This window comes from Emydura macquarii, unplaced genomic scaffold (genome assembly GCF_026122565.2).
Source record: "Emydura macquarii macquarii isolate MOO-44397 ecotype Brisbane River unplaced genomic scaffold, CSIRO-AGI_Emac_v2 contig_18, whole genome shotgun sequence".
NCBI classification, from domain to species: Eukaryota; Metazoa; Chordata; order Testudines; family Chelidae; genus Emydura; species Emydura macquarii.
In genome coordinates this window covers 2,138,208-2,165,918 of record NW_027130155.1, presented here as the reverse complement: position 1 = coordinate 2,165,918, position 27,711 = coordinate 2,138,208, and the positions used below count along the sequence as shown (strand labels likewise).

Below are 27,711 nucleotides of genomic sequence, written 5' to 3'. Positions count from 1 at the left end.
ATTTCTCTCATTTAGTGGATTCATTGCTTGTGAAAGGTGTTAGACTGACAACCTTGGAAACTGTAGCCCTCGGTGTATCCTCAGGGCAGAGAGATTACAGCCACACCAAGTTCATCTCTAGAATAAATAGGTGCAACTTCCTCCTTATGCCAGGGCAGATCATCCACCTCTAGGAATGAGAAAGTAGTTCAGTCCCCTTTTCCATTCATCACTTGGCCTTTCTGCTGAGATGGCCAGGAAGGATGCCAATTAGCGCCAATTGTGGAGATGGTTTTTGATATGGACACTTGTTCTCTGGGAACTGAACTCAGTTCACCAAACTATCAGATGTTACACATTTAATCTCAGCATCCATTGCTAGTCAGAAATATGCAATGAACAGTTATGTATGTGTAACACTACCATTTACCAGATTATGTTGTATGGTATGTAACTTCTCTCTTTCTCTCCAAGTTGAGTTGTACCAGCTGTTCCTTTAAGTTACTTGTCTAGGGCAGAATAGCCAAATTCAACTTCATACCACATTTTAAGGCCATACGTGTGAAGTTATTTTATGGTATTTGTATGCAGCCATTACAGTACAACCAGTAATTTGCATGCAATATCCTTGCCTGTATGCCTTGATTCAGTAAAGCATCCCTATTCAGAAAAGCATGTGCTTCATCACTTTTCTTAATCAGAGCCTCAAACAGCTGTAAAAATTGCAGAGTAGTTTCCAGCTTCTCCAGTAAGGTAAAGCACTTGTTTCTAGATCTTTAGATTCATGAGATGTTGGACCTTAAACCTGTCACTGGTCTAGGATTTGCAGTCATTTTTAAAAACTGGCAGCTGTTTGAACATGGTTCAGGGTTTTGGAATAAGTCACAATGGAGATGGATTAGTGGGCAAAGTGCAGGTGAGGCAGTCGGTGCAGCATAAATGTGATTTATCACACGGCTCGGCAGTTCATTACATTGATATCACCGCCATATATCGCGTGTGGTAAAATATATATTCCATCCAGCAGAGGGCAGTACTATGCATTAATTACATAGAAACCAAATCATTACACGTTCATTTGTGACTAGTTGATAGTTTAAAGTCATTTAGCACAGAGCAGTCATGGAGTGACCTACTCTTAGAGGAAGTGTTTCGAATATGCTATGTATCAAAAGGTCAACAATTAAATATATGTATATATTTTTTCAGATCTTGGTAATTGAGAGCATCAACCCACCGACTGGAAACCGTTAAGGACAAATCAGCTGGAGATGAAAGTCCTTTCTCTTGTCGTCTACCACTAGCACAAGGGCTTGAGTGTGGAGGTAGCAAACTTGGATAACTCTGTGCGCGGGAATGTTGACTCTGTGCGCACGTATACGTCTTGTGAGTGCATGCCACGTGTAGACGGCATGTGTGTCTGCGGCAGTCGGTATGCGGGTATTAGACTATAGTGTAGGTGTGTGTGTTGTCACGGCATGTGGAGTGTGAGGCGGTTTTCTGTAAGCCTGTTTGGGGTGGGTTAAATGTATGGCGTCAGTGGGTCGGTGAGTGTGACAGGCGGAGTTCAAGGCCGTGGGCGTGTGCCAGTGTCTGTGAGCATAGCTGTGTGTGTGTGCGCGTGCGTGCGCTCTGTCCGTATGCCAGCTGTGTGTGTTGAGTTTGGGTCCCTTCCCCGCCGGCGGGCGGGCTGTGCTGTGTGGAGAGTCCCTCCCTGGCGGTGGTGGTGTGCCCGGCAGTCACACCCAGCTGCCTGCAGAGAGCGCTATGGCCCTGCTCCGGCTGCCGCTGATCTCCGCTCCCCCCTCGCGGGGCTGGGGGAGCGGCCTGTCTCTGCCGGGCGGGCGGGGCCGACCGTGACCGGCCGGGGAGGAAGCTGGGGAAGGTGCTGAACGGGGCCTGGCGCAGCAGCCGCGATGGGGCGACAGAAGCAGGTTCGCTCCCCCGCTCTGCGTGCGGAGCCGGGATGGGCTGCAGGGAGGCCGCGGGAGGGACCCAGTTTTCCTCGGGCTCGGCTGGAGGGAGCCGGGCACGGCTGGTGGGATTGCGCTGGGGAATCAGCGGTAGCCAGGGGGACCCTCCCCGCTGTGGGGTAACGGGGCCAGGCATCCCCGCCTCTGCTGTGGGGTCAGTTGGGGGGCAGCCCCAGGGATCCCCGCCTCTGCTGTGGGGTCAGTTGGGGGGCAGCCCCAGGGATCACTGCTCTTTTATTGTGCTTTTGAAGTTCACTTCCTTCTCTTCACAGGGACTTTTGCCCCTAGCAGGGACCTTCTGGTGAGCCACCTCGCATGCAAAGGCCCATGAGATTCAGACGGGGACAGGGACATCTCCCTCCCTTTGCCTGATGATCTCCGGCTGGGAAGCTGTAGCTGATGATAGGTTGGTGCTTTGCTTTGCCCTCCTGGTGGATTTGTTTTCCCTCCATCAAACAGTTCCACTTTGATTTCCCTTTGGCACTGGCCTTACATGACTGCCTCATACTTTTCTTTGGTCTGTGCTTCTGTTGTGTAAATTCAGCTGCTCACATTTGCAAAGGGCACAGAATAAATATTGGAGGGAGGGATCGCAAATACACAGGGAGACAACAAATTGAAGGAGAGTTAATGAACTAAAATGTAAAGTTCCTCCCCTCAGAGACAGGAAATAAGAGCACTGCTATGAACTGTGTGTAGCAAAATAACATCAGCACCTAGATTAAAGTTAAATTATTTTCATTTGCTGTCTTTAATACATCCTCATTACGTTTTCTTCCTCTGACCCAGTAGTATAGTTGTTTCAGGGAAGATGTGGGCTCAGGATTAGGAGAATGATATTGCCAAGATTGTTTTTGACTGGTTCGCAGTCCAATAAGGTTTAAATAGCCGCCTCCATACATTATTATACCTGCTCTCCTGATGGCATGTACGAAGAGTTCCAGAACCTGAGTCCTCCTTTGAAAGACTGTGGGAACCAGGCAAGGGGCTTTGGAATGTATTGAAGCAAGACTGGCTGCTTGTGTTTTACCTACACCCAGTGTTCTTAGTCGTCTTCAATGTGCCTCTGAGGTGGCCATTCAGCCCATCTGCTGCCACCTCTCACCTTCCTCCTAGTGGCTTGACCCTTTCAAAAAGTGACTTTATTTCTCCAGCTGAATTTTATCAGGATAAAGTGGGAGCTACCTACTGAAGTCAAATTTAATTTTCCAAATATGATACAAACATACATATTTGATTGTTTATCCTAATTAAACCGTCATCCATGCTGAGATCATGCAACCAGTAGAAGGATTATTTAAAGAAATCTAATATGAACATGAAAGTGAAGGGATAAAATAGGATGATCAAGTGAATGAAATAAGCCATAAATCTTATCATGTAGACTACTTCCACAAATTTTGTCAGGAATAGCTAAATCCAGATATTGCACAACTGATTTTTTCCCCCAAATTCTAAAGCTGGCTTTAGTTAATGTTGTTTGACAACGATGGGGAAACCACTTTCAAACCCATAAACTCGTATTCAGGCATGTGTGAGAGAGTCTAATTGCTGGACATCCAAGAACAGAGGCACTCAAAACTCAATCACCACTTGTGAAAGTTTGACTGCCTGTAACTTTTCCAAAGAGACACAGGAGGTCTGTGGCAGGTCTTCTGAGTCCCAGTACAGCCCTTTTACCACAAGGCCAGCCTTCCTTTCCACACTGTTAGTTTAGGGCTTGTCTACCCAGGGAAGTTTTCCCAATATAAGGTAGGTAGGAATTTAAAGCACAGTAGCTCTTCTGATCAATTTCCTCGTGTAGATAAGCCCTTATTACAAGACTTACTGAGATCTGATAACTGTGTTCTAAGTAATTCATTCCGGTGGAAACACAATGTAATTTAGAATAATTTTTTCAAGGACTGAATGGCAGTGACTATAGTATATACAGTAGTCTTAGAAAAAACAGTAAAGTATCTAGAATTTTCCTCATGTGGGGGGGAAAGGTACACTTTACCGGGCCCGGGTCAGGCTGCAACCCCCATGGGTATGTGTGTGGGAGAGGACCCGTGTTACAAGTTTGTACTGGGCCCGAAAAAATTATGCTTGGGCCCTGGTGATATGAGCAAAAGATTGATGCCTCCTTACATTTTCTTTTCCTTTTATTATCGCTGGTGACTCAGATAATACATATTTTTCTCTTTCTGTTGTCGCTCCTCAGGGAATGTAGTCAGTTGTGAGGAAGCTAATGGAAAAAAAATAGTCACCTCATGAGCTTTAAGAAGTTGCTGGAAAAAGTTTAAAATTTCTGTGCAGAAGAGAGGAAAAGGTGTATTAGCACCCTTAGGAGGCTAAACTGGTCTGAGCCCAAAAAGTCATGCAGCATTCCACCATTATAATAGATATGAGAGTTTGTTCATTACAATCCATTTCCCAGTGCAACACTGAGCTGAGTTAAAACAACCCCAAAAAGGAACAAAATGACACTAGAAATAGCATAATCCCAGAGATCCCAGCAGCAACAGAAGAATGTGGGTTTTAAGCCCTTCTCCAGATCTTTGTCATAGTGAGTAGGGCTGGGTGGATTGCATGCAGAGGTCCCAGCATCCAACAGACCTGGTGATTTTGTCATCATGACTTATAGAGCTGCAAAGCGCTGTGCAAAGTTACTCCAATAGCTGGGACTTTAAGAGAAACCAGCAATTATTGCAAGACTTACGACAAATTCCCAGGACTTGCCAATACTGAAGTTAGGATACTGCATAAATGTTAAGTAAAAATAACCCTAGAATAACCACTTGCCTTAAATGTGCTGTGTGGCAAGAGGACAAAGACTTAATTCACCTGGGAAGTGTCTGTGGCCTATATAATCTCCACCATCTTTTGAAGTGTTTGATTTTTTGTGAGGGCTGCAGGTTGGTTGGTTGGTTTGTTTGGGGGGGTTGGCAGAAGAGGGTAGGTTAACTACAATGGAGTCACATGACTGAGTTCTAATTACCTTGTTTATACTGAATACCCACTTAGATGTGCAGCATTGGAACCATAGTTTTGAACACTGTTTAATCAAATTGCTCATTTATCTAGCTCATTCTACAGGTCTGTGAAATAGGCATTATGAGAAATGGAATCTGACTGCTGAATGTTCAGATTATATGGGTGCCACGTTGCACAGATCATTACTTGTTAGCCAATCCTTAAAATGTAAGAATCTTTTTATCACAACAATAATACTTTCTGGATGATTGAAGATACTTGCCCTTTGGCCTTGTGCCTAACAATGGTGTGGTCCATGACTTCAGTGATGCAAGATCAGGCAAGTGTATCTGAAACATATCTGTCTCCCCTGTAAACATCTACACAGTTGTTAAACGTTAAAAGTGATTTGCAGAGATGACTACCAGGATCAGTAGCTTCAGCAATAGATGCTGAACAATTCAGTAGCTGGGCTAAGTGGGGGATTCAGTATGATGTCAAATTTTTTTTTAATCTTTTATTTATTTTTTAGGTCCTGATACATCAATTTCCTGCCAAGGACAGCCAGTTCTGTCTGCAGTGTGATGCCCCCGCCTGCACCACATTATGATGAGACAACTACCAGAGGTCTTGTAGAAGTATGGAACAGGCCCTTCGGCAGTAAAGGTAATCCCAATTTCATAATGTACAGCATTTATTTTATGCTATCAACCTGTAAGATTTCAAACGACATTGAAAATAGCTTGATGTATTGTAAAAACAGTTTCAGTCCAATCCCTTACAAACTGGGTACCTAATTTAACATGATTCTGTGTTACCTATAGTAGAACAGGATGCTCTCACACCTGATATTAATTCTTCCTATTGTGCATGTGAAGTGTGTAAAAACACTAGAAAACTACAGGTGACTTTTCCCACCTCAAGTACTCCTGTCTGAGCTATGCATACTTTCACAGTCATCTATAGTTGCGGCTGTTAGCTCCAATTTCTTTTTTTACAATTCATAGATTCCAAGGGCAGATGCAACCACTCTGATTATCTAGTCTGACCTCCTGTATAACACAGGCCATAAAACTTCCCCACAGTAATTCCTAGAGCAGGTCTTTTTAAAAAAGCATTCAATCTTGATTAAAAAATTGTCAGTGATGGAGAATCCCTCATGACCTGTGGTAAATTGTTCCAATGGTTAATTACTCTGACTGTTTTAAAAAAAAAAAAAAAGTATGCCTTATTTCCAGTCTGAATTTGTCTATCTTTAAAGTAAAGCTATTGGATCGTGTTATATCTTTCTCAGCTTGACTGAAGAGTCCATTATTAAATATTTGTTTCCCATGTAGCTACTTAGACTGTAATCAAGTCACCTTTAACCTTCTCTTTGTTAAGCTTAATAGACTTAAAGAGCTCAGTCTGTCACTATTCATGTTTTCTAATCCTTTAATCATTCTTGTGGCTCTTCTCTGAAGCCTCTCTAATTTATCAACATCCTTCTTGAATTGTGGGCACCAGAACTGGACACAGTATTGCAGCAACAGTTGCATCAGTAACAAGTATGGGGGTAAAGTAACGTCTTTGCTCCTACTTGAGAGTCCCCTGTTTGTTCATCCCAGGATTGTATTGGCTCTTTTGGCCACAGCATCACACTAAAAGCTCATGTTTGGCTGATTATCCCCCTCAACTCCTGGATCTTTTTCAAAGTCTCCTTGCTTTAAGATACTAAAAAGGGACCATTTATATAATACTTTTTAAAAAAAGGAAACATATATTTAGTTTGGCTTTTTTCCTTAATAGTTAGTTGCTGTCAAACCCTCAGCATGTGGCATTATTAACCGGTGGTGAAATTAACATGTTTTAAGGATGAATGGGAATGTAGCATGTGAAGTCTTTGTTTCATGAGCAGCAAGTCCCAATAAGTGGTTCATGAAAAACTTTGCTCTTTAGACTAAAAAAAAAATCTCGTTTTACCATAGGTTGGTCATTTAGGTATCTATATGGAAATGTTAAGACTCAAAACAGGATTGGATATTTGTGGTATCAAGATTATGTCTAGTTATGAATAATGCCACCAACGATTTGGAAGGGATATTAAATCTTGTGCTTCAGGGTTTAAGCCAAACTTACTTTTAGGTCTCAGCCTAGTCTCTATGTAGGAAGCTGATTATTCTACATTTGCTTACTACAGGGTTCATATACCTTCTTCTGAAGCATCCACTACTGGCCACTCTCAGGCAACATACTGGACTAGATGGACTTTGGGTCTGATCTGGTATGGCAATTCCTATTTAATGGCTAATTACCTGATTAGCACCATTTTGTTATATTGGTTTTCCTGCACAGATCAAAAAGAGAAAAATCCTCTCCTCTGCCCTTACCCTTTGTGTACTGTTGCTGAAGGAAAGGCCTTGACCTTCAAAAGATGTAAGCATAGGTCTAACCCAATTGACTTCAACAGAACTAATAACAAATGTAAGTTTACACATGTGCTTAAGTGTCCTCTGGAATGAGGCACAGTTTATTCCTAGCCTTTTCTCATCTATGCAGAGAATTAATGTGAGAATAATGCTTCTAACTAAAACCTCCTGAACCGACTTTCATGGTATTCTATCATTACCCTAAGAGTGAGATTTTATCAGTTTGGTGCATATGCATGTAATTCCCCCACTACATGTACAATATATGGATATCTTACTCTCTATCTGCAGATCTTCTTACAGATATCACTCTGGAGTTGCTACTGACACCTCCACAACACTCTTTTGTAAAAGCTTGTTTTCTAGTTCATTCCATGATATTTGACATGTTGAAGATAATCTTGTATTTCCTGAAAGCTATTTGTTTTAATTTTACTCAATGCTGAGGCATGCCTTGTTTGTGTTTGAGAAAATGATGTTCCTTGAGCCTTTCAAGTAGTAAATGTAATTTACCAGCTGAAGGAAACTACAAAAATCAAGTTTGAAATATTGGGTGTTTTACTTGAAACACAGAAAGATAAAACTTGCCAAACATAATGAAGGGAAAACAAATTTTAGAAATCCATTGTGAGTTGTCGCCTGATTGAAAGAAATATATTCTGAAGGATTTATTTGTAAGCTACAAGAGATCAATATTTCATGATTTAGACTCCAGACCAAATTTAAACAGAATCCTATTCTTAATTATCTGACACCATGAAGAGATTTTGTTGTAAGATTATTTCCTTTAGCCCTCCCCCCCCCCTTTTTTTTTTTTAAACACCCTTGCACATATCAGAGACCCAGAATATGAAGCCCTTATTTGGACTGGTAAGCATTTACATTGAAGTCAGTGAGGGTATTCATGTGAGTAAGTATTCACAGATGTGAGTAAGAGTTCACAGTCTGACCCATTATCATTAAAAAGAGTATTTGGTAGCCCATTATTTTGCTGGGCTAATCTTACCCTAAAATGCCTGGATTCAAAACCTGGCTTTGGTGTGAAGAGAAAGCGAGTTCCTTGGTTTACTTCAACCTGTAGTGTACAGTTTGTTCACATTACAGATACATTAAAGTTTGGCACCACTGCACAACGGTCCATCTCTGCCAAAGGCATACCCAAGGAGTGGAATGCCACAGGCGATGTAAATTAGGATTATGCATGTGTTAATTGTGTGGAGTAACCTGTACAGAATTCGCCTGCATAATACCTGGTTCTGGACAATGCCATTAGTCCTTATTAATAAGCAGTAAATCTAAGCAAATGCTTTATGGATTAGTGTCTGTATTTGCAGTTTTATTCTGTTTTGACTTTGTGTTCCCAAACAATGTTTCCTGTGGCCAAATTACTGAAAACTTTGATTTTGTTTTTTAAATTGATAGTCACACTGGATGTATTTTATGTTGTTGAATTTGGCAGGTCCATTTAAAAGATGGGAAATATCTGCAATATCAAGTCATCCATCCTTACGTGGAGGTCTTTTGAGAGAGAGGGTATTCAACATTGATAAATGGATTTGCAGATTTGCATGGGATAAAAAAGGAGCCAAAAATAAACTTCTGAAATTGAATCTCAGCACTTGAATGATGGCTCCTCAGCTGTATACACATGCTTTCAATATCTCTTCAGTAGAGAATGGGAGATTGTGTATAAATGGAACACCATGGATTTGGCATCTCTTGGAAGAATGTGTAGAAAATGCGTGGGAGTACTGGAGCGTTGTCATAGGACTGATTTCCGTTGTCTGTTTTCTGTTTGCTGCACTACCGTAAGTTTACAATCTTAAACTGTCTTCAGATTCACACATGAGTAATCTTGCCTGAATCCTTTTTCAAAAACTGCCTTTTTTAAAGTTTATCTTGGAGACATTTCTGTTTCCATCTGCATAATAGCATATGCCAAAGTAGTATGTTCATGTTTAGAACTGTATTTGTTGGTTGACAAATGAGCTTGATGTACTATTCTGTTGTGCCAATCTGACGCTAATCTCTGCCAGTGAGAGCAAATGAGTGTCACTCCCGCCTCCGTATCTCCCCAACACTTAAATGTGTGCACACACCTGCAGTCTGTAGTGGAGAATGGACTAATACTTATTTAAACCACATGTTATGTCACATATACTATATCCTGCTGCTCCTGGCCAAATGATGCTGTAACTGAGAAAGGGTCAGAAGCAGTGGGTCAGTCAGCATTTCTGCAATGCTAGACCAGTTTGTATGGTGTGCTTATGCTGGGTTCATATTTCAAATATGTAGGTAGGAGATAGCAGGAGTTGAGTAGGTTAAAATGTCTCAAGTAAATGAAATCGAGTCCAAAAAAAAAAAAAAAAGGAATCTGTCCACATAGGGAGAATATAATTTACTGAACTAGTAAGGGTATCTGGAAATCATGCAGAATAAAAACCACTATTAGTATGCCTTTGAGCCTCTGAAATACTATTTGACAGACGTCTGTACGTTAAAACTGTTGTGTTAATGAGTACTGCATTAATCTGCCTAATAGACTCATGTACCCTCTGCCGTAGAAGCTTTGCGCATCCCTAGCCACTTTATTGCTAAATGTGAATGATTTTCCAATTTCCATAATACTAAAGATGGTAACTACAGCACTGTATACAAAACACTGATAGCTTGGTTCTGCTGTCCAACAAATGGCATGTTTTACTCCACGTCATGGAAAAATAGCACATGCAAGCCAGACGTATTGGGGACAGGGTTGAGCCTTTTGTTTCTAAGCTTAAGAGAGCCAGAAATAATGGGCGGGACTTAGTTTTTTCAAAATACTAGTTTAGCCCCTTTATAGGAAATTCCTCATGACTAGGCTTTTAATCTTTGGTTTTTAGTAAAATATATTTAAAGAAGTTAAACATTTCATTTTTTGCATTTCTTGTGATTTTTTTTTCCCCAGTCAACTTTATGTTGCCTATCAGAATGGAAAAGTGGACCAAGCACTCTCTCTGGGATTTTTGTTGTGTTGGATTGGTGGAGACCTTACAAATTTAATAGGCTGTTATTTAACAAATCAACTGCCAATTCAGGTAATCAATAAGTTTTCTACATAATGATCTATCATTTTCAAATTATCTTTTAAATGTTCTGGGTAAGTTGTAGGATAACTTGATGCATTAGTTGTGGCGGAGAGAGAGATACTAGAAAAGGAAATTATTGCTAAGTTTCTGTTCTCTTCACCTACTCATCACCCCTTTATAATTTTGAATTGTGTGGCTTTGTTTGCAGACAGTGGGAATGGTTCCGTATCACCAACTAGTTCCCTTTATACTGCATAAACCATTTCACATAATTCTGCATCTAAGTAGACTAAATGAGCTTTATTTGATAAAAAGTTCAGTGGAAATTTTCCAGTTTAGTTTCAGTCAAAGTAAGTTTCCCTGATAAGTCAGGTTGGAAGTGAGCAGAGTCCATTAGTTTTTGTAATGTACCAACAAAATCAAAGAGTTTTAGAATGACAGAAATGTAGGACTGGAAGGGACTTGGAGAGGTCATCTATTGCAATGGTTCTCAACCTTTTTCTTTCTCTGGCCTCCCCCCTAACATGCTAGAAAAACAGCTCAAAAAGTTTTAAACTGCTCAGGGTACAGGCAGAGGGGTAGCTAGCACTGTGTGCAGGCAGGGGGGTAACTCAGTGCAGGGAGAGGGGCAGCTAAGGGCTGTATGCCAGGGGAGACCCCCTGCAGGCGCTGCTCCCCAGGGGCTCTGGGTCCCCCTGCCTGGGTGGCTCTTACCAGCTGTGCAAGCAAAGTGGGCTGGGAGCTGAGGAGTAGCCGCAGCCCCTGGCAGCAGCGGGAGACAGGAGCGCCGTGGCCACCCCCTCCATGGCACCAGCCAGAGCAGCAGCTGCCATGCACTGCCTGGCTCCAGCCTCTGACCTGGCCAGGGGTAGGGCCTCTGTGGGGGAGGGAGAGAAGGAGTGTATGGAGCTGCATCCAGATCAGCCCTGCTCTGGTTAAGGCACTGCAGTTTAGGAGAGCAACGCCCTCCTGTATCCTCCTCCAACTCTGCCCAAGGCTTGGGGCTCCTGCCCCATGGGATGCTGGCGCACACGGACCCCCTGAAACCAGCTGCGGACCCCCAATTGAGAACTGCTGATCTAGTCCATCCCCTCAAAGTCCCTTCCCGCTTTATCCCTGCGACAGGACCAACTATACCTAGACCATCCCTGACAGGGTGTTTGTCCGACAGGTTCTTAAACTCAATGATGAGAATTCCACAACCTTCCTTCGTTACCTATTCTAGTCCTCACAGTTAGAAAACATTTCCTAATATCTAATGTAAATCTCTCTTGCTGCACATTGTCAATTATTTCTTGTCCTACCTTCAGCGGACATGGAGAATAATTAATTGATCACAGCCTTCTTTATAACAGCCCTTAACATATTTGAAGACTTCTTTTCTCAAGATTAAATGTATCCAGTTTTTTTAACCTTTCCATATAGGTCAGGCTTTCTATACCTTTTATTATTTTTGTTACCATCCTCTGGAATGTCTCCAGTTTGTCCACATCTTTTCTAAAGTGTGGCACCCAAAACTGGACATAGTACTTCAGCAGTGCTGAGAAGAGCAGAAGAATTACCTCCTATGTCATACATACAACATTCCTGTGAATACACGCCAGAATATTAGCCTTTTTCACAGCTGCATCATGTTGTTGGCTCACATTCAATAAGTGAAGTATTTAGCGCTTGGGTTTATTAAATTGCATCTTGGAGAATTGGTTTGAAATCAACAAGTTAGGCTGATATCCTTTTAAATTGAAGCTCTTGCCCCTTTTCCTTGGCCAGATTTCTTTTAGTAAAGGAAAGGAACTAGTTCAAAGATGGGTTTATCCCTGAATAACTTGGAAAATGTACTTATTGCAGGAATAGAAAGTTTTCTCTTTGAAAAAATACCAGTGTAACTAGACAATGATACTTTAGCTGGATCTGCAATATTTTCTGCCATTACTTTTACATTATATTACTTTTTTTAAACCAAAAGTAAATGTATGCTTCAGTAACCTGGAAGACTGTCACAGGCCATAAAGGAGATCAGGCTTGGGTAGAGACTAATTCCTGTTTATAACATAGTTCTGCAGCTGTCAGACAAAAGATCGCTGTGCAGGCTGCATCACCCATTTCCCCAGCTGTGAAATAGCCGGAAAGAAAGCCGCACCCTTTTAGTATGCCAGATGCAATGAGCATGCACACTGTCTTCCTAAGTGAACCCCTAGGGCCCAGGTGGGGCAAACACACATCCCTACAGTGTGCTGCAGCAATCTTACTTTGTGTGTATCCTAAACAGCTTTTTTGCAATAGTTCGGGACTTATCTCTGTGTTCTCTACATCAAAGAATGTCCATGTAAATCATTTCCAAAAAGACACTGTCCTGTTTTGTTTAACATATTAGCAGGTGCATCTTGTGATTTCTTTCAGATTGTCACTGCTATCTTTTATGTTAATATGGACATAATTGTGATCTCACAGTTTGCCTACTATAAGCTCAAGAATCAGAAGATGACAAAATGTAAGATTTTCAACAATTAATACATTTACCACAATATGAAGTGGAGTACTTTGGTCCTTGATATTCTTTTCTTGAATTTTCTGAGGGGTCTGAAAGGAGGTGAGCACCCAAATCCCAGTTATAGTTTTCTTAGAAAATGAAAAATTCCATTCTTCCTCCTAGAGCCTGAGTTAGAATTTTTGCAGAGTAATTTATATTTGTCAATAAATTCAACTAGTCCTGTTCAGAATTAGTTACATGTTCCTAGTTGGCAAAATACTGTAATAGCTGTGAGTATGTTCTATGTAACATTATCATTTTACATGGACATTTTAAAAAAATGCAATAATTTTATGGAATCTAGTTGCTTACTTTAGCTTATACCTTAGTTTTACTATCTACTTTCAATTATCTAAGTATATGTAAAAGAAGATTGAAAGCTTGCATTTCTTTCCATTAAGTTATATTCAATTAGTTTCCCTGATTTTGATCAAAGTTGGACTTTATAGTTTGTATTTGCTAACTTCATAAAGTATCGTGACATTTTCATGTGTTCTGTATTTGTAACTATACGTAATCAAAAAGACCCAGTGCAAAAGGAATGAAATTACTTGAATTGTTTCATGAAATCCTGCCAATAATTATAGTGTTTAATCTTGGAAAAATGTCAGTCTTCCATTTACATTATAATGGCAGTCAAAGTTTTTGGTTCAAATCGTAAAAGCTCAGGAAGAATAGTATACCTGATGACATCAATAGAAACATTTTAAAGTCAAAATATAAATATTACAACTAAAGGTCTAACAAAGGTAATAAAAAGCAGAGTTTAAACTTAGACGTGCCCAGCTGAATAAAGTCCAGGGCAGAAGATATGGAACTGCTCTTAAATCCATGCAATATCTAACCACAGCAAGATGAAGATTACATGGTGTGTCTTAGCTCTGATTTTCCTTGTTTTTATTTCATAACCTAAAAAATAAAAAAAGGAAGGAAATTCACAGTTCTGGTTGCTGTGCCCCTTTTCAGTCACACTCATGTTCCTAACTAGAAGGTAAAGGATAGTTTTGAGGTTAAGGCAGTGGAGTGGGACTCCAGAGATCTGAATTCAGTTCCCAGATCTACCTCAGACTCCTGTGTGACATTGAGCAAGTTATTTAGGCCCAATTTTTTAAAGGTATTTAGCTGGTGCTGCACTCAATATTGCAATTTCTAATTGATTTAAGAGACTAAGTCTCATTTTCAAAAAGGATTTTCAAAAAACCTAAATCCCATTAACAGTCAGTGGGAGCGTAACACCAGCTAAATACCTTTACAATTTGAGCTTTACCCTTTGCGCTTCATCTGCAAAATGGAAATAGTAATATTTCCTTTTGTCTTGGCTGTTTTAGATTGCAAACTCATAGGGCAGGGATTTTCTCTTGCTGTATATCAGTATAGCTCCTAGCACAGTTGTGTTGATTTCATCTGGAGCCTGTAGGCACTGTTGTATTATAATAGAGGAGCTACCTTATCTACTGAATTATAATATTTTCTGCTGTTTTGAAATCCTTTGTAGGTGACTATAGTCCCAATCCAGCAAGTCACATAAGCCCATGCTCAACTTGAAGCATGAGTAGTCCCATTGACCTGTTTGGTCACTCATATGCTTAGTTAATCGTGAATTTGATTGCTTTGCTGGGGGGCCCTGTATTAACGGCAATGCCTTTGGGACAATTATGAAATTTACATTCCAAATGTGCTTGCATTTGGGGTAAATCAATGCCCCTGGAAAGAAAGTGTTCTGCTCTATTGTACTTAGCAGGTTTGTCCTTATTGTACTAGCTAAATCTGAACATTTAGTGGGAGCTAGTTGGACTAAACATGAAACTTGTCTTCATGTGTAATGTTTGATTCTATTTGCTAAATTACAAGCAAATAGCAATTTTACTAGCCAACAAGTCATCTTTCAGCTAACTTATTGTATTTTGTTGTAGGCAGCATAAGCCTGAAGAATTTCTGTGTAACCTGGGTCTTGATGTGTATAACATTGTGTGTAATTTTACCCAGTCAGCTACTGCCACGAAACCAAGACCAGACTACTGTGCTGGAAGCTAGCAAGGTAGTTTGTTTATTAGTTAATCTCCTCACTCCACAAAAACTAAATAAAATTTTTGGTAAGGATTGTAGATGTGCTTCTTAGAAATTTGTATAATAATCCTAATTGCTTTAGAAATTATGTATGCAGTATTATGGGTATTTATTTGATACACAGTATACCTCCACCCCAAAAATATAGAAGTTGCCTAAGAACAGCTGTGGAGATGTCTTGCAGTTCAGTCTTTGTCGTGATATTTGACATCAGGATGTATTTCCAGCTGGTATTATTAAAATGCAGCCACTTAAGCATTACACAACGTGCCAGTTAGTCTGAATGAAAATTCTGAAATTATAATTATTTGTAATTAATGTGTTTAACTATGTATCCTAATTAACTGAATTTTTCCATACTCATTTTCGGCAGTAGTAAAAATACTATTGTTTTTTTTAAATTTGGGGCCTGCAAATATTAATGACACATTAAAACCTGTCACAATGAATTGAGTTGTTCTTCCTCCTGAAGAAATCTTTAATACACTGTCACAAGCTTTCAGTCCTCATTGTACTGGGATTTCATAGTTTTTACCTAAAGAAATCTTTTCGCATCTTTTAAAAGAAGGCAGCCTCTTTTCCTTCTCCCGAATCTCCCCTCTTCCCAACCCATTCAGATTTTCCTTCAAAAGAGACCATAATCTCTCAATTATTCCAATCTGAGAATATTTCTTGGAATTCTTAGATGCTCCAGTAGCCTAGATTACTTCAAGTATTGTACCTGCCTACTAAGAAAAAGATGTACATGAAGTAATGATTTAATGCAAACCAATGGAGCATGGTTCATGTAATGCAATATCCCTTCTCCTGAATAGGGATAGCAATTTGGGAAGACATTGTCCCTCTTTTGAATTTTGGAAACTGTGAATTTATGTTTTTAAAGATGCACTTCATCTTACTAATGGAGATGTATTAGGACGTACAGGCTTGTAGATTAAATAAGAGTAGCATAGAAATGCACCTTTTTACCATAGATACTAGGTAACACAGGCACTCATTTGAAGACTGGAAACCCAAGCTAAGCCTCTGATGTGGGAAGAAATTACAATTGAATCTCTGTTGTCTAATAGGAAAGTTGAGGGGTATATTCCAGCATTTTGCTGATTTTCATAATACTGCAGGTTGATTACCTATACAGTAATCCAAACTATATTGCTCAGCAGGGGAGTCTCTTATTTTCAAAATGTAGCGGAGTGGGGAAACTAACAAGATTACTGTTGAACGCAAAGGAAAATGCATAAGTGTCCTGCTCTCTTGCCTTGGTATTTTAATTACCAAGTCCAGCTCTTTCACAATTGAGGGTAGATGCATTTTGCATTAATATTTAGCGTTAAATACTAACTCTTGCACAGCACTAGCTTTGATCCTGGTGTGCACCGCTCTGAGGTAAAGATGAGACTCTTTCTATCACCTCTATGGCCATTTACAGCAGTACTGAAATGTTTTGAAGGGAGTTCTGGTCGAGTCCCTTTCTAGAAAGCCAATGGCCATAACACAGGCCTTGAGAGGAAGTAAAACTGTAAATTAAAACCTTTTGAAACGTTAGCATTTTTAGCCAAAATCTTTTTGTGCTTTTGTTTGCTTTTCAGAACACTCTTGGTATGATCGAAATGTCAGGCTTCATTTGTGGCTATATATCTTGCGTGTTTTACTTGGGATCTAGATTTCCCCAGCTGTATAAAAACGTAAGTATATTTTTGAGTAAGTTCACTTAAATAAATGGCATAGTGCTTCCTGTTGCTTGATGCAGCAGAATCTTAATCTCCATGAATACAAACTTCCATCTCCATTTGAAATCTGAACTTTGCATTTGTGACTGCCTGAAATGGGAAGAGGCAAGAAAGGAAAACTATTTTCCCCCAAAAAGAGGTGAACCAACAGCTTTCAGAGAGGACAAAAGAAGTATATCTGGATTTAAAAGGTTTGGGGCAGAGATATTGCACATGAAAACCAACATGCAGTTTATATCTCTAGACCCTCAGTTCTCTATGAAATAAGAAAATAAACAGTGTAGAGAGTTTTATAGAATATGCGTTTGAAACATAATCCACTATGATTTCAAAGATGCCATTATTGATTTAATAAACCTTCCTACTGTCAGTGAATGAAAGATTTTACATATGCAGAGAACAACAGGCATTGGAATGAGTTTTGATCTTACATTGAGAAAGACTTAGCATAATGAACTGCAGTTTATTTCCAATCCAACAGGCCTCTCTGAACTAGGACATTACAGCATTTTCAAATGGCTGCACTGGAGAAAGTGAAAGAGTAACAGATTTCTGAAGAAATAAACAATAACATTTTATAATATGCTATAGTCCCCTGTTGCTCTGCAGCTTCAGGAGTTAACATGCATTACTCCCCAGAACTATGCACATTATTACTGATCTAGATTATTCTGGTGCATAAATAAATAGATCTAATGGAGACAGAAGCATTAGAAACATAGGTAAATGTTTTCTAGCTGGAAAAGAATAGGAGTGTTTAAATTTCTGGGGGCATATTAAAAAGTAAAATAACTAGAAAATATTCATAACTGGTTACTGTAATGTATGTGCTAATTTTTTTCCTGTCAAAGTTTTAAAAAATATTTATTTGTAGTTCCAAAGAAGATCCACAGAAGGCACATCTTACCTGCTATTTGCATTAGCCATGATGGGAAACTGTACTTATGGACTGAGCCTTGTTTTAAAGATGCCTGCAGCTGAATCTCTCAGAAACCTCTACTTTTTACACCAACTTCCATGGCTCATTGGGAGCTTTGGAGTTCTGTTTCTAGATATTTTTGTATCCTTTTCCAGTTAGAGCAAGAGTTTCTCAAAAATGTGTTTGTAAATATTGGACAATAATTTGAGATTGAAAAGGAATTTTGTACAGCTCTTTTATTCTGCATCTAAACTTTGATTATGAAACTTCATCTTAAACATGATTTGCCCAATTTTATAAGATGGCCAATAAATTTGAATAAGGTATCTAAGTTAAAGCTACATTGGATATCTTTACTTTTTGTAGTCAATACATAGTGGACCAAATTATCAGTTTTAGATGTGCACAATGGCCCTCCTATTTGTTCATGTTTAAGTTATGTTTAATACTTGATAAACTCACACACATTATTTCCAAGTGCACAAGACAAATTAGAACTGAGACTGGCCTATTTTAAAGGTATCTTAAATAAGGTTATTGCCAGACTTATGTAGAAATCAAGAACAAACATGAAGCTATAAAGATATTTTTGAAAACATAATATCTAGTGAACCTACACTGCAGTTACCCATAAAACTAAGTTATCACCAGGGGCATAAAAATATGCACCCATGCATTTAAGTGTATCTTAAAGTCAGCTACTATGCTTGAAGACTCATGCATAATAGCCTATATTACAACACAGGTTAGTGTGCCAGGCTGCTGTAACTAACAGAAGGAGCTTGGTCTTAAACTTCTCTCTAAATTCAGATTTGTATTTGTGTGTTTCCAATGTCTTAGTTATTGCTGCATGTGCACTTATAACTTGTTGATTATAAAAAATTTTTTGTTGATTGATTATAAAATGCTAATAAGCAAATTGTTTGGAACAATACTGAGCCTTTGTTTAATAAGCCTAGTGAATGGTAACATATTTGTTGGTCTTACCATTGACTATAGTGCCCTGATATGCATAAGGGGGGGGGAGAATTCAGCAAGTTGTAGGAAAACCAGTCCATTTTAAATTTAATTTGGACTCCTATTTAGTAGCTTTATGAAGTTGAGTGCAACGCATCCAAGGAGGAACCTTTGTTTTGTCACAAGTAGAATAGTTTCATCTGAACTAACCTCTTCCATTACTGTACTACTTTAAGCAATGCACACAGTAGAGATATAGGATGAGTTTTGATAGGCTGAGGCCCTCCCTGTTTAATGGTAGATGAAAGGTTTTGTGGAATATTGGCTACTACAGAGATCCCAGCATTTGAGTTAATAAATACAGAATTCCAAACCATCTAATCATATGGAACCCAGAGCCTAGATTTTCCAACTGTCATTCCACTAAGCATGAACATTAAAAGGAGGTATTCCTGACCTGTCTGGGTTGAGACCTTTGTCAGTAGCTCAAACTATCATGAACAAATCCTGTATCCCTTTTCAAGTGTAAAGCTGGGGTGGAGTGAAAAGAAGTCTCAGGACCATGTGGTATTAAAACAGTTCAGTTGTTAAAACTTCAGATTGACTAACTCACTCCTTCTTTCAGGATAGCTAACCTGCTCTGTGCATTTGAAGGCATGAGTTCTAGTGAAGTGTTCTTCACTACACCAACACAGCATTTCACTACAATGGTAATACAGAACTGAGGATAACTGTCTGTTTTGAAATTAAAATGTGTAGTTTTATTACTAATGACACATTTTTCTAGCATGAGCAGACTGTTGCATTTCATGGCTCTTTGCCCTGGTTTGGATACACAAGGCTTTCGTTCCCTAAACAGAGCCCTGAAATTTTTGGCCTTAGCTGGAAACATAAAACTGCTTGTACTTACCAAAAAAACAAAAAATCACCCCCAACAGAATTTGATGCTGATTACCTTGACAGTATACTACTTGCATATCAGTACTTGCCCTTCCATGATGTATTCCTAAGAGGAACTCTGATATTGACCACAAACTGCCCAGAATCACAATGCCTTTGTGCACATGACTTTCATTTTGGAGTTCGGACTTGATTGGAGTGTGACTCCAATCTTACTAATAGTCCTTCAGTTCAATTATATTGAAAACAGATGCTTCCAACCTGGCTTGGGGAACTTGAAGAAAGCTAGTCATGTATAATGCTTGTTGAAATGCATTAAGTATTTGTAATCAAGACAAAAGGAGAAACAAAAGCAGACCTGCTGCCTTGAGAAATCCTCAAGATATGGAAATAAGTGCTTTCCACAGAGAACTTCATTACTGTTTCTTGCAGAAGATTCTAGGAAACTCACATTAGACAGTCATGAGTAAATCAAAGTGGTAAGTGGGACCTCTCTTAATTGTTGGGAACCTAGAGAGTCAGAATAGAAAGCTCCCAATCTTCGGAAGAGAAGAGTGTTTCAGTGTGGATAATTACTCCCTTTGAGTGATTAACTTCCTTTTCTGGTAGGAAATTCCTGAGAACATCCAGAGTTACATTAGGAGGGAGATAAGCATCATACAGCAAGGACAAAACCAACCTCTGACGTTAGGAATATGCTACCCTTGTAGGCCAGTTACTCCAGAACTCTCTGTTACAGGATTTCTGCACATATGTCTGTGGCAGCTGAAGTTAGCCAAGAGCTCCGCCCCCAAACACGTGGATGCAGCTTTCATTATTCTCTGGAGATTGGCTTCAGTGGGAGTTGCACCCATGTAGCTGAGGGGCAGAATTGGGCTGTTAGTTTTCTGTATTGAAACCTTCCAACCAGCCCCATTTGAACTTTCTGTGTCTTATTTGTAAAATGAATCCCCAAACAATGCCGTGTGCCTAGATTAGACAGATGCCTGAAGATAATTTTTTTCCCCTCATCTGGTTTATCTGACATGCAGTACATTAGGTCCAGCCTCTGTCAGCAAACTACATTGAAATGTTGCATATTTATTCACAGACTACGTTGGTACTAGAGGGCCAAAAATAATTAGTCAGCCAGAGCTAAGCAACAAAAGCCAGAGTCTTATCAGTCCTGTCTCTTGTGATTTGCTGGACAATCATTTGGAATTCATTATATACTTTTACAAAACATCATTGCATTGTAATTTAATTACATCAAGCAGAGAATTTAAGTCTGACCTGGCAATTTACCAAGGGCAGTTTCCCAACTGAGCATATAACTTCCTCTTCTCTCAGCATCTGTTTTTCTCAGGATGGCTTTATGTATCACTTATTGCACATTAATATCTTTATATCTTTAGAAAACAAATTTTTGAACCTTTAGTTCACAATGACTGTCACAGATTGGTTCTATCAAGTTAGTATGGCTGTGAGACAGCCAAACGGTCTGCATGCTCATGCTTTAGTTTTCAGTGGGAAAGTTTTGAACGTGAACAGTAAGCATGCTTCTGTATGAAAGAACTTTAGCAGTCTTTAATTTTATTCCTTAAATCTCCAATAACAAGTGCATCTACTACTAAAAAATGCATTGGAAATATCTGAAATTATATATTACAAGTTATTTGGAATTGGTTCCTTCCCATGCTCTTAATCTCACTAAATAAAACAGAGTCACCAGGCTGATGATGGTCATGAGCTAAGAGTGATAGTCTCTGCTGGCATGCAGAAGATTTAGGCTTGTCCCAACTCCCAAACCTAGGGCCTCATTTCAGTGGAGTAACTCCTTATTCACACTGGTGGAAGGGCTCAGTCCCACAAGAGCTCCTCTTAATATTTCATCAGGAGATAAAGGCACTCAGCACCCTCAGAAGGTGCTCAGTCTCTTGTAGGATGAGGTCCTATAAATTCCTGGTCCCCTGTTTTCCTGACCTACAGTAGCAGGAAGAGCTGTGAAGCTAACTTGCTTGGCCTTAAGCAGGGAGAGCCCCCATGTTAATACAGCAGTAAACCCCAAAGACTGAATAGGAGTGTTGATCTGCTGTCTGAAGGAAATCCCGACTAGGTGTTAGCTGGAAAGGGCTCCAGAGGTGGGGTATTGTAAAACTTTGGGAAAGTGAGGTAATTCATTGGGCTGTGCCTAGGATGTAGAGAGTTGCCTCCCCATCCACCCACACTTCCCAGCAAGCTTCTACGGGAATAACTTTTTTTGAAATGGCATGCCTTAGCTTCAAACTTCTCACTGCTACTGTCTACTAACCACATTTATTTTAACTTGTTTAAAGTGTTCCCAGTAGAGATCTTATGTGCCAGTTTTCCTCCCACACAACTCTGCTTCATTTGTACAATGAGATTTGAAGTGTAGTGGTAACATGACCTACTTACCTAAAGCTGTGTGAATAACAGCATGCATTGTACTGAATATATGATGTACAGAAGATATGTTGTTATACAGATACCTCCTTGTATCCATTTCCTATACCTTTAAGCCTTCTTTCATGCAGGTGCCTATGACTGAAGCTTCCTTTCTGACCCATCAGCTGCACCTCCTCCCTCTCTAAGTCCTTCCTCCAAAACCTGTTCAAGGTTGACTATTGACACTAGAGGCAGTTTGGTCTAGTAGATGAGACAGTGGTCTGGGAGTTGGACCTGGATTCTATTCCTAGCTCTGTCTTGACCTGCCAGGTCACCTGGAGAAAGTCACCTCTCAATGCCTGTGTGCATTTCTCCTCCCACCTACTGTCTTGTTCATTTGGTTTAGAAACAATTTTGAGGCAGAGGCCCCCTCTTACTGTGCATATGTACAGTGCCTAGCACAGTGGGACCCTGATATCCCAGTTGGGGCCCTGAGGCACTGCTGTAATACCAATAAATGAAACTAAATATGCATTGTAAAATTGAACCTCTTGCACAAAGTGACTGGGAAGTCAGGTTCTCTGCTCATGGTTCTGCCCCTTACCATTCTATCAGAGTTATTTTAATTTAGGTCCCACGCTTTCAAGTCCCCATGCAGAGCTCATTGCATGACAGTCCTTTCTAGATGGGAAATTCATCTTTATGTATAGTAAAAGGTGCATACACATTTATGGTGTTATATAAATAGTTCTTTTGAAAATCATTGCACAATCCCTTAACGTGAACTACATGTGCTAGAGAAAGCATTTTGGGGCAAAGCTGGGATGTTTGTAAAATAATGAGTTTTGCGCCGGATTTCTGTTCTTTACCAGAATATGCAAGTGATCTGTGGTTCTTACTGAATTGTTGCGAATGTCTTGGAGGAGTGTGAAACTCCTCAAGTTTCTAGCAGACACACTTATGAAAAAATCCTCCTCCTTTTCTCCTCAGTTTTGGTTAACATTAATGTACTCAAATAGCCAGTGCTTGTGACTGGAACCACCAAAACAAACCAAGCAAATATTTTCCAATTTTTTAATCTTAATGACCAAGTGGTATTTCTTATTATTCACTCTAGAACAGAAATAGAACGAATGTCTAGTGCACATAGCACAATTTTCTATATTGAAAACTAGCATGAATAAAGTCATAATGCCATCTAGATATGCCAGTTCTCTATAACTATAGAAAGCCACTTAACTGGAGTTTTGAAAGTAGTGAGCATTTACAACTGAAGATTTTCATTTCCTGTTTGGCTGGGCTGATCTACTGCTAAGAAAGGAGTGTTTTTAAAGTGAGCAAATTTGCATATGCTGGGTTAGACTCAGAAGGCACAGAACGTGCAGCCTAGAGGGAGGGAGCAAAGGTAGCTTTAAGTCGTCTCTGTGCTGCCAAGATTCTGGGTGTGGCTGGGAATCAGAGAAGCCCCCAAAGTTAGAGCATGTCCCCAGGGGCTGCTCTCACTTATGGTAAGCTCCCTTCATCTGCTTATGGGCTTTTTTGCAGACCAGAATAGGCCAAGTGCAAAGCACTGTGGCCACTCTCCCTCATGCTCCTGATATGCGCCCTCTGTTTCCATCCCCAGCCATGACCCTGTGCCTGGGGCTATGGTGGGGGGGGGGAGTGTGTGTGTGTGTGTGTGTGTGTGTGTGTGGAGGAGGAGGAGGAGAGAGAGATACAGTTTCAGGCAATGTCAGTCATACACTGCTCCTGGGCTGGGGCTTTCAACCTGGGACTCATTGTGGCTTCTTTATATCCCTGCAAGTCACCATAGTGACATATATAGGGGCCAGAATGAGGGCCAGGATCTGGCCTAATGTGTATTACATAGGTATTAATTTGATCATCATAACTGAAGATATCTGAATTTAATGTATACAGTCAGTAGGGGTTAAAAAATTCTTAACACTGCCAACAAGATAATAATCTTAAATTCCCAGAACACTGCATTGGTAAAACTTATTATCTCATTGCCATAAGATATAATTGAGAATAAGTGAAGCAGGATTTGCAAAAGGATTACACATGGATTTAGAAATGTCCACAGTTCAGATTAAATATAGGAATATAAACCCTCATGCATCAGAACATAAACTAGATATTAAATAACAGGGCTAGGAAGAAACATTATAGGCATAGCAATCTTCTGTAGGAATTTTTGAACTGGAGAATCAGAGTGATCACTGTCTCTGGACTAGATGGATGACTAGTTTTCATCCTGTCTGGCAATTTTTATGTTCTTAATTGAAAAAGAGCTGAAAATGCCATCTTTATATTTCATGTTGTTCATTTCCTTACCCAAAAATATCTAGATGACTGCACAATTTATTATGTATCGCAAGCAGAACAAGAGAAGACCCAGTTTAGTGGCATTGGAAGTGGAACCATTACTTGTGAACGAAGAGGATTCCTAAAGTTTCTGGCTCTGTATACTGTTAATTTTTTCATTAAAGTTTACATTTGGAGGACTTGAAGACTTTTCACAGAGCAAAGATTAAAATTGCATATGGACCAAGCTTATTGTCAGTGGCTTGTTCTTTGTAATGTTGTGACAATAATGCAAAAGAAAATAGTATTTAATGTCTGCTGTACTGTAAGTGCTAAGATGACACATGTAGTCACACATTTTCTTCTGACTTACCTCATCTTAGTCTTATCTCCTGCAATGTGTTGTGTTACTACTCTAGAAGTACCTAGAATAGAGGATATCACGAGTATATTCCATATTGTAAAGGAATTCAGAAGAGTGCTGGATAATACCACTTTAATTCAGTGCAGATATTTCTCAACCTAGCAGGCACTGTGGCAAAATGTAGCGTAACTAAACTGTAAATGCTAAAGCTGTTGGAACATTTTTAATTCTCCCCCATATGCTAAACAGCAGGTCTATCTTTATTTTGTAAATACACATATGGCTCATTAACGATAACATGGAAGTATAAAGACAATGGCTGAAATTCATCCATGTGCCACAAGTCCTATGTACCACTCATGGTTTTTTTTAAGCCTTCAGAATAGGATGGTGCATAAGCCTTGTGTGGGCTTTCCATGCAGGGCTCAATTACATCCGCCTCGAGAGTGAAGCCTTTAATTTAATTATTTTAATCCAAAGGCCAAATTCTGGATGTGTAAGCACATTTAATGGATGTGTTTACATAATTCCCATTAAGATAACTGGGAGCCTCACACACAGTCCAGTACAGAATTTTACCCTACATTTTGTTTTTGCCGTGTGCATGTTACTTTCATTAAGATAATACCTGTTTAGTGCATGTTGTGTGGAATGTAGTTATAAATTATTGTACATCAATCATTTACAATTCACTTACCGTTTTGCACAACCTTCCTCTTTTCAGGCCTTCTGCATACATATATATGGTCTAATCATTAGAAATTAGAGATTTTAAAAAATACTTTTTTTTTTTTTTTTTTTGGCCAAATGCAAGCTCACTAGGAGGTATGGTCTTTCATTTTATATACTTTGAGCAATATAGACAAGGACAAAAATCATTTTGTCCAGAATGTATATTGAAGAGTAACTAAACTTTTTGCTGACAAATAAGCTGCCACAAAATTGTCAACAAATGAATTGTCACCATCTAAAAATCTAAATCAGAGCATTGTGTCTCTTTATACAGATTATTCAGCATTTTTCTTTTGTATAAATTCTGATAAATAAGGGACACTCAATTTGAAACATTTGCAAAATAGTAGTTTCAATTATTGCTGAGTTCCCCTGCTAAATTTTGTGGTTTTACATTTTAAATCCTTTTCTCTGTCTTGCTTTGTGACACCTGTATAAAACGAGAAAAAAATGTAACTGGAAGGAAATTGTCTATCCGGGAACTGCTGTCAAATGTACTGACTAAAAATCAAAAATTAATTCCACTATAACCTTTCACTAGAGTCTAAGCATTACTTCTAAAAACAAGTTAAAGATCAAATAATTTTTAAAATTAAAACAAAATCTCTGATTGAAGTTGGAGTTATTTAATCACTGCAGCAGTATGCTATATGAACAACTCAATTCTGTGACCTTGTTAGTGTGGGTTAGGTTTGGCAGACTACTGACAGATTTTAAGACTTTAAGGATAGCATGCTAATGTTACATATTGTAGATAGCATAAAATAGCATTATGTGTATTGTAAATAGTTGCAACAGTTCTATATTGTGTAATGTAATACTGTATGTGGGATATAGTAAATATTGACTGGTCAATGTAATTAACATATCTTTTTTACTCAGCGGTAATTCTAGGGTTTGTATATGTGGTTTTAAACTTGCCACAATAGCTAAGACATGCTGAAGTAATCTGTAAATTGAATTATCTGAATTAATATCTTGTAAGTATTCATCCAAGTGCTTTTAAGATACATACCCTAATTCTACAGGACACTTTGCTTGACTTGTGTGGGCACCTTGGTTCTGTCTGCTTGGAGTAGTTTGCAGCATCAGGCCCTTAGTGCATATTTAAAGTAAGTATATGTGGTATACTTCCTGATTTCTTAAAATGGTGAAGGGTGGATTAGAATTTGACCTTTCCAGTGCATAAATTCAGAAACAATGTGTCTCACTTGTAGATTTATATGCTGTATTTAAGAGATTACTCAGTCTTCCCTTGAGGCGATTTAAACTGTTATCTTGTTACTTTTTAATGCAGTTAACATTTGTTCTTGCATCATTGTTTCAAGGATGATCTTCCCTTTTCATTACTATATGTAATCCTGTTTTGTGTTGTTTTTTTGTCCTGAGTTTGTATTGCTATGCTTTATTGAAACAACCAAATACAGGTGATACAAACTTACTGTGATTTAGTTTAATAATTATATTGAAAGATAATTTAACATCTTAATATATAACAATATTAAATATTGTCTATCATTATTTGTGTATGTGTGTGCAAGTGCACATGTGTATATATTAGGACACAGTGTATAGTTTTAATTGAATACTTTCCCTGTAATAAAAACAGGTGGCAAGGTAAATCTTTTGCTGTAACTGATAACCAAATAAATAGTTTTTTTGTCATGTATTTCTAACAGTGTTTTTTATTTTATATTAATATATAGGGATTTTGTTTGGTCATCTTTTTTGCCCACCCCATGGTTATTCTGTTCTCAGAGACAGATGCTCATCTGATGTAAATCAACATTGCTCTGTTGAAATCAGTGGAATATACTCCAGCTGAGGATTTGTCCCAGACTATTTCTTGTTTGTTAATTTGAGAGAGAGGATGAAATAATGCATATAACATCTAGCACAGATACTTGGGTAAGAGAAGAAAACTAACAATTTCCTTGCTCTGTGCCACTAATTCTTCCCCCTCACTTCTTGTAATCCCAGATTAATAGCATTGTTTCCTTGTTTACTGTCATGAAAACCTGATTAACTAAAGGAGGCATCTAAAATGTCTCTAGGGCTCCCTATACAGTTAAACTCACAACACGAATCCTGTCATAGGGCATTCCTACCTAAACGAACTCTTTTCAGCCCAAAGAAAGCTATTTGAAATATGAGTGACCTCAGGGTCATTGCATGGTGTTTCCAATTACTTTTGTCAATAAAGCAGGCAGCTACTGAACTGCTTCTGTCCATCTCCTGAAGTGTATGCATGCTAGTGTATTTTCTAAAGTTGTTTTTATGCTCCCACCCAAGTTGTCAAAATAGCCTAGAATAAGTGGGTTAGTTACACCCATAGGAAATACCAGGCAAAAGCTGCTGCTGCTGGGTTCCTTCATGATCTTATCACCCCTATTCCTATTCACTAATGTTTACTGTATACAACCACTAATGGAATCAC

General features: G+C 39.1%; 1 protein-coding gene across 4 annotated transcripts; it reads left to right on the top strand.

Annotated features, from left to right (window-relative positions):
• The first annotated feature begins 1,186 nt into the window (after positions 1 to 1,186).
• On the top strand, positions 1,187 to 26,937 carry LOC137152063 (lysosomal amino acid transporter 1 homolog). Of its 4 annotated transcripts, none has more exons than XM_067546677.1 (11): positions 1,187 to 1,304; positions 2,225 to 2,358; positions 5,440 to 5,573; positions 7,242 to 7,370; positions 8,775 to 9,123; positions 10,263 to 10,392; positions 12,784 to 12,874; positions 14,827 to 14,951; positions 16,570 to 16,665; positions 17,585 to 17,770; positions 24,223 to 26,937. In XM_067546677.1, the coding sequence occupies exons 5-11, from the start codon at positions 8,939 to 8,941 to the stop codon at positions 24,322 to 24,324; spliced, it is 915 nt and encodes a 304-aa protein (XP_067402778.1). In that variant the 5' UTR covers positions 1,187 to 1,304; positions 2,225 to 2,358; positions 5,440 to 5,573; positions 7,242 to 7,370; positions 8,775 to 8,938; the 3' UTR covers positions 24,325 to 26,937. The 4 variants fall into 4 exon arrangements, with proteins under 4 accessions (XP_067402778.1, XP_067402698.1, XP_067402855.1 ...); XM_067546597.1 differs by lacking the exon at positions 7,242 to 7,370 and adding an exon at positions 7,087 to 7,170; XM_067546754.1 differs by lacking the exons at positions 7,242 to 7,370; positions 24,223 to 26,937 and adding exons at positions 7,087 to 7,170; positions 22,006 to 22,158.
• The last annotated feature ends 774 nt before the right edge of the window (positions 26,938 to 27,711 follow it).

Excerpts from the sequence above, each read along its gene's own strand:
- LOC137152063 (XM_067546677.1), top strand. The coding sequence starts at position 8,939 with ATGATGGCTCCTCAGCTGTATACACATGCTTTCAATATCTCTTCAGTA. Across the intron at positions 10,393-12,783 it reads CAAATCAACTGCCAATTCAG|ATTGTCACTGCTATCTTTTA; the intron begins GTAATCAATAAG and ends GATTTCTTTCAG. Across the intron at positions 12,875-14,826 it reads GAATCAGAAGATGACAAAAT|GCAGCATAAGCCTGAAGAAT; the intron begins GTAAGATTTTCA and ends ATTTTGTTGTAG.